Raw genomic sequence first — 15,389 nt, forward strand, 5'->3', positions numbered from 1 at the left:
CCGCACGGACCTGCGCTGCAGCAGTGGAGTGAGTCCTGTGGCAATTCCCCTGAGGTCCTGCCCGGGGCTCCGGGGTGGTCTGTGCTAGGCAACCCCGGCCACCCTCATCAACCACCTGGGAGACAGGTGCGTAGTGGTGCCTGTCACCCGAACTTGGACCACCACACCACGGTCCCCACCACCCAGGCTGAGAGCAGGGAGCCAGAGGTGGCATGGCCAGCTCACACGAGTCGGTCTCTGAGATTCACTGCCCCAGTTCATTCCAGGTTGCAGCATTCATTTGCTCATAGGCTTAGTGGAGATTTTCCTGCCCCATGGAGAGTGCCTTTGTTTCCTCTGGGCACTCCTACCCTGGGCACTCAGGATAAGCGGGGTGGGGTGCCTTCAGGGACCAGAAACATCCTTTGAATTGCATACGTTGCCTAAGAACTGCGCAAAGATCTGCTTTATTACATTTTAGGTTAAAAATAGTTAAAGGAATCGTTTTTTATGCCCTTTACTGGTAAAGTCTACCTATTGGTAAAAGCCTGTCTTTTGTGCCTTTTATGTCCAAATGGCAATGATCGAGAAGTAGGGGCTATTATGTTTTAAGCGTATTTTTTAAGAAAGGGAAATGGTTATATTTAAAAATCTCAGGCATCGTTAAAATCGAAACATGACGTTTTACCCACTTGTTTATGCTACTTGAAGACAGGGGTTCATAAATCTGGGAACTAGAGTGGATTGCTGCAATTAAAATAGGTGTCATCCTACTGGTTCATTCTGATGAACTAATCTGTTCTTTCTCACAGAGGACACTGTTCGCTCGTCCTAACTGGATGTGACCTGGGTTGTTAGGACTGAAATTCATGCTCCAAGAACAGGAAATGCAGGGCCGGGGAGGGGGGGAAGCAGATCTCTTCCTTTAGCACAAGGGATGACTGAGAGCTTACAGGAAAAAGGATAGAGACAAAAAATCAGAGACGCTGGGGATCTGCCAACTTTTGGGTAACATTTTTGAAAGCTTGAGATTTAAGCTCATCCTTCTTTCAAGAAATCAAGAACTACTGAGGACGTTCATGCCTCTTTGAGTTGCTCATTACTAGATATGATTACTATAACTTTTATATCTACTAGGCCAGGCTTCTGGTTCTCTCTGAAAAGAGGCATTTCTCTCCACATTAAATTTATGCCAATGACTAATTTCTTATATTTAAGAGAACTACTTTATTGTTTTTTAATATGTATGGTCTTTTACAGTAATGATTTAATCTTTTCTCCTGTTTGCCTGCCTTTCATAGTTGTGAACACACCTACTTTGTATCTTGAATATCTATCTGATATTCTAGAATCTGAAGGCCTCTCTTGGAGTTGAACCCTGCCGTCGGCCATCAGCTGACTCTTGATCCAGGTGCGTATTTTTGGCTTGTATGTTTGCAGTTTTGCATTGTGAGCTCATCTTCACTGGGGAGTTAGCTGTGATCCTGTATGTAACCTGGGTTGAGGATGTGCCTCCAGATGGGGTTTGTGTTTGCAGAAGCCAGCGACAGAACATCAACTCTCCTTTCCTTGGGGACTCCTAGGCCACCAGTGACATCAGTTCAAAGCCTGATCCTGGTGAGGCTGGCTGCCAGTATGGTTATGTGGGGGAGACTTCATGCTGGTAGACAAGCTTCCCTCTACCAGCAGGCAGATGTCTCTCCAGTTGAGGCTTACACAGTGTGCAGCCCTTGGGGGCCCTGGGTCATTGCTCTCTGCCTGTGTTGGGCCCAAGGCTCTGTGTCCTCTGCCTATGCAGCTATTAAAGCCCAAGGCTCTGGGTTCCCAATTCTGGCAACTCTCCCCCTAATCTGCTTACCTAAAAGCCACAGACACTGCTGTTCTGATGTTCCCTTCTGAAATCAATTCCAACCCCTGAAGATTTTCCTAAATTTTGGGGGGAATTCAGCTACATATTTAAAAAGACATTTTCTATTTTATGCAGCACTTTATTCAACAAGTACTTATTGAGCACCTATAGTATAGTGCTTGGCACTGTACTGGGGATTTACGAGTACATAAAGCTGCCCCAAATCCCTGCCCTCCTGGGGTGTCCCTTCTGGCAGCTTAGGTATTTTGCACAGGAGTGTCTTTAGGTGACCCAGGCTACTCTCTTCCCAGCTTTACTTTTTTCAGTTACTCATTAGTCTATACATTTAAGATATAAAAATCCTCCATATTTGGATACATGTGATACTAGCCCGAGGCTCCCTATGCAGAGATGTTGAAAAAGGCATCCTAATCAAGCCTATCTTTCAAGAAAACCCAAGATCTATTAATTTAGTTTCTATATATGAAACCGAAGGAGTTAGTTTGGTTTTAATCTTAATAAATAATGTACATAAGCTGATTTATTTTAAACAAATATATGAGCCTCATACCACAGCACCGTTTGATTAAAAAATGTGTCCCTCTGTTGGAACCACGTCTTTGAAGGGTCATAGAAAAGGACCCTTGAAGTCCTATGAAGTTGTCCATCTGGGGCATCTGATTTACCTCCAGTGGCTCCCTGTCATCCGTGGAGATGGGTCAACAACAGAAACTGTGCAATCCTCTTTATCTGCTACACATTTTACTTTACTGCCTATTTTTGCTAATGGAGTCTTAAAACCCCTCAGACAAGTAAGTGTTCCTAGCTGGGATGCCGTCACTCCAGTGTTACAAAAAACAAAATACAAACATGCTACAGTCAAAGTTTCAGTCCAGAATTATTCCACGGCCACACAACTGCATCCAACCACATACATTTGGAGCCAAGTGTTCACATGACACATAGACCTCCTCTAGAAAATAGATACTTCCCTTCATCACCATATTCCCAAAGGGTTGATTCTAAAAGCCATCCTTTGCCCACTTACCTAAGATTCTGATTGCACATCAAACAAATTCATCTTGACCTCTCTACGTAAGGCAGTCTATTGAAACAAATACCATCCTGACTTGATCCCAAGGCCACAGAGACATATCAAGCTCGACGTCACAACCACCTTCCCTGGCAGTGTTCTGAACACCACCGCCCATGCTTTCCCCATGTGGTTGAGTCCTACACCAATTTACAATGCGAATTTCCTGGACCTCTTCACAGAAAGTGGCTTATAGATCACTCTCCACACTTAAGAAGTTACCTGCATTATCTCGAAGCAAAAACAGGAATGCTTTTCGTTATACTATTAGCAATGCTCCTTAAATATTAGGACTCTCTTCTACCTCTATGCCCAGGACTTCATTTTCTGGCAAGTTCCATTTTGTTCTGGCCAGTTTTGTTACTGCTTCATCCAAAAGCCGTAGAGGAGGTCAACACATGTGTACACATACTTGGCATAAAACCCCACATCATTTTATCGTGGCTGGTATTTCACAGCTGGGGCATGAGGGGTCCCAAATGCTTCATGTGTGTTGTTGATTAAGGGATCAAAGGAGGAGCTAGGGAAGAGAGCTCTTTGAGATTTCTGATCTAGAAACTCGATCCCTCTGGGCACGGGCTTGGTTTCACTTATATCTGAAATGTGACCAGGGCCCAAGCTTGGCCACTTCTCGTTCAGAACTATTTTTAAGGCACCCTGCACATTCCCAGCTGCATATCCTATACACTGCTCTCTCTTAACAAGTCGGAATCTCTCAGCAGATTTGTCAAGAGCCACAGGGAGGAAAGTCAGGGAAGAAATCTGGTGCATGATAGGAGAATCTAGCTAACATCTACTGAGATGAATAGGCACCAGAAATACCTGTCCTTCTGAAAAAAAAAAATTTTTTTTTCTTGGTGTGCTTGCATTAATGGGTTAGTGGGTATTAGTGCGTTCTGACTTCAGCTTGTTCTGCCTATAACTGTTTTAAGAGTGCTGTGTGGATATTCCCTTCCCTCCCTAAGATTAGTGTGTGTACTAAGCAGCAGGCCTTCTGCTGCACAGATCTGTCATCTCCTGAAATGTTACAATTGTTCGAAGGTGGTTTTTCCTTTTCTCCTTCTTGGTGTTCTTGCTGCTACTGGTGCTAGTACTAGAAGTATGGTTTAATCTGGCCCAAATACCCAAATCTTCCAAAATAGGAATACACTTTCTCTCCTCTTACCCCAAATATGAAAATCTACATAGGTTTCAGAGAAGGAATTTCACAAATGGAACTTGAGAAATTGATCCTTTGTTAAAACTTCAGCTTAAATACAGAAAGTTTTTTTCCTCTTTTAAGCTGTTGGTACTAGGTGTCCTATCAGCTCCCATCCCAAGGAACTAAGGGCAGAGCTAAAGGAAATTCACACGTGTACATTAGTAATCGGCTTGCACAGATAATTAGTAATTTCAAGGGCAATGTAAGAGGAAGGAAGAACACTGCTCGAGGTACACCGGCTTCAGTCTTGGACTCATTCTAGATGAAAGTGTCTGAGCTCACCTTTTCTGCAGTTATGGTGGTGCTCTGTGGTGTCGGGCTGCGTGCATGAGGCTCCACTGGGAGAAGCTTCTGGGTCGGGCTGCCCTGCTACTGATGGGAGCTCCGCTCCGTGTACCGTTTCCATGATAGCCTCATTGGAAAGTTGTGGGCAATGGATCTGGGGATGTTTTCACTAAAACGCCTTTAAGAGTTCTGTCTCTAGCATTGTCCATTGTCCAATTCTTTAACCCAGTGTAATACTGGAAGACCAAACTCAGCAGGGGACATCCACCCCAGGGACCCAGCAGCTCCTCTAAGACCCCGACTCTGCAACGGATCTATGTTGGGCTCCTCTCATAAAAAGAAAAACTACAGAGCTATCCAAGTGGTCCTAGAATACATTTTGTCTTTTAAAAAGTATTTAAAAATACAACGTGTTTGCATACATAATTGAGTCTTCTGTGTGAAATGCCATAGTGGATAAAGAAGTCAGAACAAAGGATGTTTCAGTCCCAGTGAATACTATTCCCCCTTCTAGGAAATGATGTTGTCTGGGACTTGCCTTTCACCATGAGCTTTTTAACTTTCTCACTTCGTAAAATTAAAGGAAACTGAACAGATGTTTAAGGGAAGCAAGAGAGCATGGCAAGAGAGCTGGTGTGCAGTCAGTCACCTGAGTGACCTCGAGTGAACGGCACTCTTCCGAGCAGTGCTCCTCACGGCAGGGTGGGGAGATGGCTGAAGCAGGCCTGGGGAGACCATTCTAGACCCAGCTCACCCACCAAACCCCCAGGGGCTTACTGGCAAGCCGCCTCACTCTCAGACCTCCATTTTCTCATTCACAGAATGGAGGAATTCACCTGAAGATCTGACATTCCCTTCTGAGCTGTATTGTGCAGTGATCCCAAGTCGCCACGTGGCACCAGCTAGCTCTGCTAATCTACCTCTTGTGGAGGTTTATATTCCCACAACACTCGGTTTGAGTCAACGAACTAGGTTTCTCTCTCCAAAGTTGCTGGTTTCTGAAGCTACGAGAGGACATGCGCATGTATGTCAGGCAACGGGGAAACTTATCAACGCCCCAGTGTTAAACAACATCTTATCAGCGTTTAGCTCAACAAGGTGATGTGTGACATGCCCTGAGTGATGAACATATGGGAAGGAAGCGGGAGTTAGCCTCAAACTGCTCTCCCAGAGAACGGGGCTGCCATGTTCAGCAAGAGCTGTGCTTGTGCAGATCAGGAAACAGCCAGGGAAAAATGAGAAAGGGCTACAGTGGGCAGAGGAAATTGGGCCCACAACTAGGGGAGCTGTGACAGCCCTTCCCACTTGGCAGTCTTCAGTGGCAGGACACCCTTCCCTCTTTATTATCAGTCAGACTTTACGTTCACACAGCATTTAGCACTGTTCATGGTGCTTTCTCAGCCAATAGCTCCTCAGCTCTGAGAATCATCCACATATAATCACACGAGGCAGGTAGGACAGTATTTTTCTTCCCATTTCACAGATGCAAAAACAGAGGCTGAGACTTGCTTGAGAAACAGAGCTGGTCATGGACAGAGCTGGGGCCCTGGATGCCCCTGCCAGAGTGGATTCTAGCACAGCATGGCGTCCCTGCTAGAAAGAGCTAGTGGTGCAGTGTTCACTGAAGACTAGGAATTTTGTCTTCCTGAGGGTGTCATCCTGGAGACGAATCATTCAATTGTTTTGAAATGTACATAATTGTGAGTTTGCTACTGCCAAAGCAACCAGCATTCTCAGATGAAGCCCATGTGTGGGGCACAGGCTGATTGCAGGGGCTTCCTGTAGAAGTTTCATAGAGATGTAAGACACACCAATCCCTAAACCCACACTTGTTTTTATATAAGCTTTTCAAGGGCAGTTTTCATGTCACTGTGTGCCCAAATCAATGAGGGTAGAGATGTGACGTACTCTCCCACAGGACAAGGGAAGAGCCCAGACTAGAGATCCGGGACCTTGGGTCTGGGTGACCAGCAGTCCCGTGTGCCCACCTGGGACCGTGGGACCCACAGCTCATCAAGGCACTGGCCACAAGCTGAGTGGAAAGGGGCAGGTGCGGCTCTACCCCAAGTGCCTCTGTGAGCATCATTTCCTAGTCAAATGCCTGACTTTTTTGCTGAGTGAGCTCAGTGTGCTTACAGGAGTGAGTCCCTTGTCTTTGTCACCCCTGCTGTCTGGGAGCCACCAGGATCCCTTGGAGCTGAGCAGTAACACCCCTACTGGGACTGATGAATTAAGAATTTTCATGGTGTAGGGCACCTGGGTGGCTCAGTTGGTTAAGCGTCTGCCTTCGGCTCAGGTCATGATCTCCGGGTCCTGGGATCGAGCCCCACATCGGGCTCCCTGTTCAGTGGGGAGTCTGCTTCTCCCTCTCCCTCTGCCTCTCTCCCTGCTCATGCTCACTCTCTCTCTCTGTATCTCTGTGTCTCAAATGAGTAAATAAAATCTTTAAAAAAAATAATTTTTCCTGGTGCCCTACTCCTGCAATAACCCGCCTTGACCAGCAATATCAGAGCCAGGGATTCATTCCTTGGTGACACCTGTCTCTGTCATGGGTAGAATTACTTGCCAGGAAGAGCTTTCACCGACAGGACTGCTGACAACTGTTTCATATGATGGAGTCCCTCTGGTAGCCTTTATGGGGGCTGGGAGCTTTGTTGACAAGAGGTTGCTATGGCAACAGAGAATGCTGCCGCCGAGCCCCCAGGTTGGGAGTGCACGCCCTGATTCTGCCCACTGGCTGGAGCCCTGTCACTGGAAACTACAGGACAGGCCACATGAGACACAGGGAAGGACAGTTTCCTCCAGCCCAGCAAAGACAGTGCTTAGTTTTCATGCCTGTTTTCTTTCCTGCTTGACAGAAAGCTACGTAACACTCACGAATCAGTCCCCTATGCCTTGCTGTGTTTCCAGGCGTCCACAGGCAGGAGGATGCTTGTCTGACAAGGGGAGCTGGCGGTTGCCCGCCTTCACCCTGTGCGGACCCTCCCATTCCAGTTGCATGCAATGGACTCTGATTTCGGCGGAGTCCCGCCTGGTTCCATACCCGCCCACCATGTCCCTTAAGGGCCCTGGACCCAGGTAGGAAACACCACACAGCCAGCCACACAGCCAAAGGAGGGTTGGGAGGGCAGGGGTTGCTGGCCGGTGGGGCCAGGTGGTCGCTGACCTCTAGACTGAAGCAGCTCTGGCCTCCCAGCCGGCAGCTCCCAGCGTCCCCGTCGGCTCGGCGGTGCAGCGGCTCCGGCTCATCCCCGCGCTCCTGCCCCGGCTGCCACTCCGGCTGACCTCTCAGTTTGGACTGTTAGGTGCATGGGAGGGATTTGGATTTGTTTTGTTTTTAATTTTAAATAAACAACAAAGGAGAAGAGGGGTGGGGCAGGGAGGGGAGGTGCTGAAGAAAACAAAAATATGTAAGGTAGACGATGGAAACCACCACCGGACGAGGAAAAGCATGAACAGACACAGTGCCATACGAGAGGGACGAGAACAGAACCAAAATGAGGATGAGCAAAACAATGGCTGAAAGATCTGAAAAGCAAACAAGAGAAACAGAGGGGGGAAGAAGGCAGAACACTGGTTATGAGGCGCATGCAATGGGGATGCGTGAATCAAAGACTCAACCGCAGGCACACTACCCATGAAGGATACGGAAACAAGGCTCCTCCTTCCTCGCTTGTGGTCGAGCAGCAAAAGCCATAATCCAGGCGGCAGCTGGGTCATGCACCCAAGGGCGATGCATAGGAAAGCAGTCCTTGGAGGGCCACTCCACTCCGCCCTCACCCTCGGCTTGGGGAGGGAAGCTACTTTCTCCGTCAGCGCCATCCTTCTCCCGGGCCGGCTCCTCTCCCCATTCTGGCTCATCTTCCAGTGGGAGCGGGTGGGCCTGGCTGCCTAGGGCCTTTCGGACCTGCACTGCGTCCCTCTGGCCATCAACCCAGGTAGGGATGCACATGCTCCTGAGCCAGTCTGCTAAGTGTCCTGACTGTGAAATGAGTTTGTACTTTGTTTTAAACTCCTCTGCTTCTTCATCAAGATAGCTGGTCATTTGAGACACCAAAAAAAAAGGAAAAAGGAAAAAGGACGGATTGCGTCGATCCCTATCGCTGCCATTGGGGTGAGCCTTGTGTCATGAGGGAGGGCCTCTAAGCCAAGAGCAGCGGCGCAGTTAAAAAAAAAAAAAAGAGAGGAAAAAGGAAAAAGAAAAAAAGGAAAAAAAAGAAAACAAAAAAAAAAAAAAAAAAAAAACAGAAACCCAACCAATAGAAAGGATTTGGTTGACACTTGAGGCTTTAGTACAATGCAGGTTTGAAATCATAACCAAGCAGCCGTGAGCAGGATGAGTTCAAGTGCAGCAATGCCAGCAAGAAGGAGGAAGAGCAAAACGGAGCAGGGAGGCAGAGCCAGGAGCCCCCTTACCTGCAGGTCCGGGACCAGCTCCTTCCCCAGGGTCCCGACGGGGGAGTCCCGGGACACGGAGGTCACAGTGGAGAGAAAGCTGGAAGACTCTGTGAGGTGGGGCAAGGGGGACAGGTCTTCCAGGCGCTCCCTCAGGCCGTCCCCGAGCCTGTTCACCTGCTCCAGGAAGGCCTGCAGCTCCTTCCTAAAAGCCTTCATCCTCGAGTTGATGGTCCCCAGCAGTGGGGGCTCCTTCTTGCCTGTCTCGCCCGTCTCCCCTGCCCCCTGGACGTCAGGCCCCAGTGAGGCCTCGCCACTGCCTCGCAGCCCCACGTTGTCGCCGAAGCCGGCGGTGTCCGTGATGAGGCGCTCCACGGTCCGCTCAAGCCGCTCGGCCTCGTGCTTTATGGTTGCCAAGCACTCGGTGTCCTCCCTGACCCGCAGGAGCTCGGCCGGACACGGCTCACTTGCCTCCGACGGCTTTCCGCTGCCAAAGCCCGACGTCTTCTCGAACATCTCCTCTGAGTCGCTCTCGCCGCCAATAGGGCCCTCCCGCTTAGGCTGGGGCTGGCGGCCTTCCTCCCCGTCGCTCTCCTTCTTGCCCTGGTCGCTGTCCGCGTCGCTGTCCCGGGGGCTCGGGGCGCGCAGGCCCAGGTGGGCAGCCAGGTCATAGCGCTGCACGTTGGACAGCAGCACCCGGTTCTCATACTGCAGCTTCAGCACCTTCCCACTCAGCTCGTTGATCTGCAGCCGCGCCGACTTGAGCTCCTCCTGCAGAGGGGCCCCGCTGGCCGCGCCCTTGCCCATGCCCTCCGCCAGCCACCCTGGCTCCGGCCGGGGCTCAAACTTGAACTTGCTCAGCTCATGCGTCAGCTGCCGGTTGTGGTCTTCGATCTCGGATATGGACCTCCGGAGCAGCTCCGCTTCCTCCTCCACGAACTGCAGGTGCCGGCGGAGCTCCGTCGAGGACTCCAGGGAGTCGCCGAAGGGTGAGGTAGGAATGCTTGCCATGTGGTCCCGGCCTGTACCCTCTCGCTCATACTGGACCCGCAGGTCCTCCATCTCTGCTTTGAGGCCTCGGTTCTCCACCTCCAGCTCCACGATCTTCCGGCCCAAGATGTTGGCCTCTTCCTCCACCAACTTCAGCCGCAGCTTCAGCTCGGCCTCCCTGGTGCTGGGCGGCCCACCCGCTTCCCCCGTGGGGAGAGGGCTGTCCACGTCTCCATACAGGGCCTTGTACTTCTGGAGCTCCTGTTCCAGCTCGTCCTTCTCCCTCCCCAGCTTGGCCATCTTCTTACGCATCAGGGAGCCTTCCTCTTTGGCAAACTGAAGCTGGCACTTCAAATCAGCACTGTCATCCTGCCAAGAGAGAACATTTAAAAATACCACATGTTCGTGTTTGTGGTGATTTCCCTCACACCTCGCCCCCAACACACACACACACACACACACACACAAAACCATGATCTTTACAACAGTGTGTCGAGTTCCAGGTCAAAGGAGCCAAGACAATGCCGACATGAGCCCAGGCCTTCATGGGGCAGACACTGCAAAGGCCTACGGTCTGTGGCTTTGTCACAGAAACCAAAGAAACCAAACAATTCGTTTGGGAAAAACATGCACATGGAATCCATGGTACAGATGATGAGTGCAGAGGACGCAGAATGACATGAGACCCAGTGCCTGTTAGCAACGCGGCGGTCCCTCCTTACTTTGTGGGTCCAATCCGACTAATCACCAGCACCAGTGAGAGATGCCAGAACCGCTCACTAAGCCTGGTACAGCTGACAGGCGTCAGTAGCTACTTCTACCTGCTGCCACTCACTTCCTCCAGTGTGGACCTCCCTCACCTAAAGTGGCCAGCAGCCCACAGGTAAGCCAGGATGGGGAGGCCCTGATCATTGTACTGATTTGCTGAGACACTGAGATGTGGCAATCACCTCTACTCCTCCTCTGGTCTCCCCACCCCCAGCGTATCACAAGGATGACACGAGGACAAGGACATGGGATAACAGGCAGGAGGGGGCTTTGGAAGCTGTGGTGTAGAGTAAGTACCACGCTCTTGTGGTTAAGATGAACTGTTACCGCAGACCTAACACCCAGGTTACTCGCAACCTTTCACCAGGCAAGGGCAACGTCAGAGTCTTTGCTTCTGTTCCACCCCCTTACTTGCTGTAACACAGCAGGAAATGAAACTCAGAAACCCAAGGCCAGAGTTAGGGGTTTCAGAACCAGAGAAAAGGTTCTCACTGGAATCACTAGAGGACTCTGGAGGGTCACCAAAGCAGACTCCCTGCTACTAAAAGGCCACACCGCTTGGCTGAGGTCCTGGAGGCATGCTATGGACCGTTTGGAAAGCTGACTGGGCCTTCCCAGGGCAGATCTCAATGCCCGGGAACTATATGAACTCTGATGTGGGCCTGCACAAATGTTTCACTAGTCCCATTCGGTGAATGGGAAAAATGACCGATTTCATGAATCATTCCTCTCTGATTGGCTATCACAAGTTTCAAAAGGCTGTTGTGGGGACAAAGATTTTGGCAAAGAGTTCCCCATCCCCCAGAGAGACTCAACAACATGGTCCATGGTAGCCAGACTCCATCAGCCCCCAGGGAGGGAGAGGCATCAAACCAGTCTCCGAACATGTCAACCCTCTGGGGGAGAATGAACTTTCAGGTCATTGTTTGTGTTCAAATGGTCTAGGGGAGTTAGAGGCAGCTTTCACACTCAGAGAACAGGGCTCATTCTCTGCCATGGTCTTGCTGCACACTCACCATTGGGTCGCAAGATATAGAAATACCCACCTTGGTGCCTCCCAACTGTCTTCCTTCTACCCTGCCTCGATCCTTCCTCCTGCGCCCCAAACCCATATAGAAGGAAAAAAAAAATGATGTGACAGGGAAGACTCAAGGAAAAATCTAAGGCCAACTGTGAGCCAGTGCCACGGGGCTATAAAAGATGTATATAATCCTAAGACTAAGGGTAAAGCATACTTGTTTGTTGATTCGTTCATTCTTTCAGTGAATACTGAGAATCCACTATGTACCAGAAACTGGCACGTTACTTTTAAATGACCCCAGTTCCTTAAAACTTTCAAGAACAGATCAAAAGCACCCTTTCAATTATTTGATAAACATAGATCTGCAAGAAGTCTACGCATCCAAATACACAGAGAGGGCTCTGCAGTTCACATGAAGGAACAGAGTTTAAATAAGCAAACATAAATACCAATGGAGACAGACTGTCAACACTTTGTAAATGGATTAATTTGGGAGTGAAAAGCCTAGGATGGGAGACAGCCCATGCCCTCAGCCCCAACATTCCACTTCATAGCCAGCGGTGTGTCCTTTGTCCAAAATCACCTAAATGATCCTGTCTCCACCCTGAAGCACAGAATCCGCCTTTGTGCCTGAGGACAGCAGCTGATTTTGTGGAAGAGAATGTCGCCAGCCCAAAGGGAACGCCACCATCTGCCCACCTGGAGCCTGGGCAGACCCAGGAATGGGCAGGACCACCTGCTGTGATCAATGCCCCACCCCCACGCACTTCCATAGAAACCTGCAGCTCCTGAGGCCCTGGTCAGTGGGAGAAGAGGCTGGAAATGCACAGACAAGGGGCAGCGTTACCTGCATAGCTCAGGAGGTTTTGGTCTCAGACCAAGATCTGGGAGTCTCAGGTGATCTTCCCTGAGGGTCCTCCCCACAAAAGTTGAACTGAGAAACTGAGAAAAGGAGTAGGATCTCTGAGTGGCCTGCAGAACGCCGGCCTTACCCAATGGTTCTGAAACGCTCAGCTCTAAGTGCTCAGGGTAGACAATCCCAAAGAGCCCTCACATCACCTTGATTTCTAGAAACTTTAAACCTCAAACCCCCCTCCCCCAACCACCACTCCCAAGTCTGACTAAAACCAGAACTGTTCTCTTCCTTCTTCCTGAACCTAGCTAGACCCCCCAGTCCGTTAAAGAAGATTCTACAACACACCCTAAGGAGGGTCTGATTCATAGATTACCTGAGGACTGATAAAGTATCCGAAAAGTCTTCTTGTTCCTTAGAAACTACACATACACCAGGAATTCTGACGCAATTCAAGCATGCTATCGTTTTTACTCAACACCCATGAACGACACCAGACCTGCCACCAATGTTAAAGCAGTTTTCCAAAGACAATCTTTTAAGCCAAGAGAGTGTGTGCATTTAGCGAAAGGGTCAGACTTGCTCACGCTGGTCCAGGCGGTTGGAGCTGGGCGCTGCGCCTGCCAGGGCCCAGCGGGGGGAGGGGCGGGGTGGGAGAGAGGAGGCCCAGGGAGCCAGGCTCAGCCTGTTCTGGGGGCAGGGGGCCACTCCTTCTCATAAGATGGGGAATCACAGCCTCAGCTGGAGCAGCAGGAGGCTGGGTCCCCATCTGATCTTGGAACCACACACTTTCTAAAACCCTGCCAAAATTCCAGGGGAGGGGTCTAGGCTGAATCCTAAGCTGAAGGATATCAAGCTCTGGTTTCAAGAGATCATCAGATAGCTCCGGGAATGCAGTATGAAAGCAGACGGTCCCAACTTTCCACACCACACGGGTCCTGTCACAGGCAGAGAAGGCAAGCACAGCACAGAGAGGAGGACACACAGGGGACCACCACCACCACCAGCAGCCGGAAAGGCCTTGTCAAGCAGCAAAAATATATCGCTCTGGGTATATATTCTTTGGCTTGCAAGTCTGACATCTAGCCAGCACCCCAAGCGCTGACTACTCGCGTTCCTACCTTGCGCCGGGGTGCCGGTTTCCTCTGAGTTTTGGTTGCAGACCTGCAGTTTCCAAGGCGCTCGGGTCCACCACTCTGCTGGACAGAATACTCCTTTTTCTCAATGATAGCGCAGGCGGAGGGGGAACGTAACACATTCCCGGTGCCCGGAGGAGTTCTGAGAGCCTGCCAGGGGCAGCGGCGGCCGTTCTCAGCCCAAGCGACCCCCCGGTGAACGCGGCGCCATGCCGCTCAGTCCGGAACGGGGAAGTGCTTACCCTCCTAAGGGAGATCTGCCCTGCTCAAGAGCCAGGAAGCTGAGACATCCTCGAAGCCCAGGAGGTTCCAAGCCCCCAGCCCAGGGACTGCAGTTTTTTATTTCCCCGTTATTAGCGGGCGCCAAGTGAGATGAGGAGAGGAGCAAGGGCAGAGAAGAAAGGTTAATCTTGGGCATTCCCGCTGTTCCCATGGCCCAGTCCTCCTTGAAGGACATTCCGGGCATCAGTGAGTTTGGCTAAGGGCACAACAAAGCAGATCGAGGGTGGAGTTCACAGGGCAGGCCGGCGGAGCTCTTGGTTAGCCGGACTTCTTGCGCCTCTCTAATTACTACTTGCTCTGAGAGCTCGGGGAGCTGACACCCACTCCTGCCTTTGTTCTCTCTGATACCTAATACCAGCAGCATTCATTTTTTTTCCAAAAAAAAAAAAAAGTAAGGAATCTAGTAAAGCAAGTGTTCAGAAGAGCTCAGGCATTTCTGCAGAACACAAACTGTGTACACGGAAAGGGTGATGCTTTTACCATCCCCCGGAGAGAACACGGCACGTTCAATTAGGACAGTTTGGGATACTGTTCAGCTTGCACATTAAAACAAAAACAAAAACAAAAAAAAAAACAAAAAAACACAACCCAACACTGAAAACAATGCCTTATGAATGACCCAACACCACAGTAGCTGTATTATTTTACTGTGTGAATGACTTTGAAGGCCAGAATACGTTTCACCAGTTGTGAGTACTACCAGAGAGCCCTGAATTACACCAAATTATGTTTCACAGAGTCCATTTGTTCTTGTCTTTCTTGAAGACGTCACCAGCTCATCAGTGTGAGAAACAAAACAGAGGAGCTGGTGGTTTAGAGTGAACGTTTTCACCCTGTGGAAGTTTTGAGTGAGTCCCCATTTTTTGGCAAGTAATGTTTCTTTGAATATTTTAAAGGCAATGCTAATGCTTTTGAGACAATTCAGAATGAGGTGATTGCCCCTTGAGGAGCTGTAACATGAGAAGGATCCCTCTGCTTACCTGGTTAAGGGTTTTCTTTTCTTTGTACGTTTCCCGGCTGCCTCTTCTTTTCAGGGAACTCTGAAATAGGTCCAAGGGACATTCTGTTACAGAGGGGTCACATGCAGGCACCAGGCTCACACCATCCCCACTGGTAGGGGATAAACACAATGGATGGAGGCGCTTTTTTTTTTCCACTGGAATCAAGGAACCACTTAGAGTCAATGTTTAAATGCTGTTGAATAGGCTTGGCTAGGCCTCTGAACCCTCATGATTGTATTTGGAGTATTCCTCAATTATTCAGTTTAATGAGAAGGGAGGGTGGTTTGGATAATTTGTGGATAATAGTGGAGGGAAGATGGTAGAAAATTTTGAAAACAGATATGTAATATTTCTGGAGCTGCTTTACCTTCCTAATTATGTTTTTTGGGGGCAAATACCAAAATTAATTGGTGCTTCCTGAGTGCCTATGGGTAAATGACCAGATAACACAGTGGTAGGAAGGGAGAGAAGGGTGGCCTGTGTTTATGGAGAAAACCTAATCCAGGTTGCAACGCAGCCCCCTTCAATTCATGACT

General features: G+C 49.7%; 1 protein-coding gene across 7 annotated transcripts in view; it reads right to left on the reverse strand.

The window, feature by feature from the left end:
• Positions 1 to 15,389, reverse strand: part of MTCL1 (microtubule crosslinking factor 1) — a 122,541-nt gene that overhangs the window by 37,284 nt on the left and 69,868 nt on the right. For 5 of the 7 annotated variants that reach the window (XM_032397861.1, XM_032397860.1, XM_032397862.1 and 2 more), the window contains exons 4-6: positions 14,833 to 14,892; positions 8,824 to 10,161; positions 7,574 to 7,705 (exon numbers count right to left, since the gene is read on the reverse strand). In XM_032397861.1, coding sequence (XP_032253752.1) covers positions 7,574 to 7,705; positions 8,824 to 10,161; positions 14,833 to 14,892 — 1,530 coding nt within the window. Of the gene's footprint in view, positions 1 to 6,414; positions 6,417 to 7,573; positions 7,706 to 8,823; positions 10,162 to 14,832; positions 14,893 to 15,389 lie in introns of all 7 variants that reach the window. The other 2 variants (XM_032397867.1, XM_032397865.1) reach the window with 2 other exon arrangements.

This window comes from Phoca vitulina, unplaced genomic scaffold, assembly GCF_004348235.1.
Source record: "Phoca vitulina isolate PV1807 unplaced genomic scaffold, GSC_HSeal_1.0 scaffold105, whole genome shotgun sequence".
Lineage (NCBI taxonomy): Eukaryota > Metazoa > Chordata > Mammalia > Carnivora > Phocidae > Phoca > Phoca vitulina.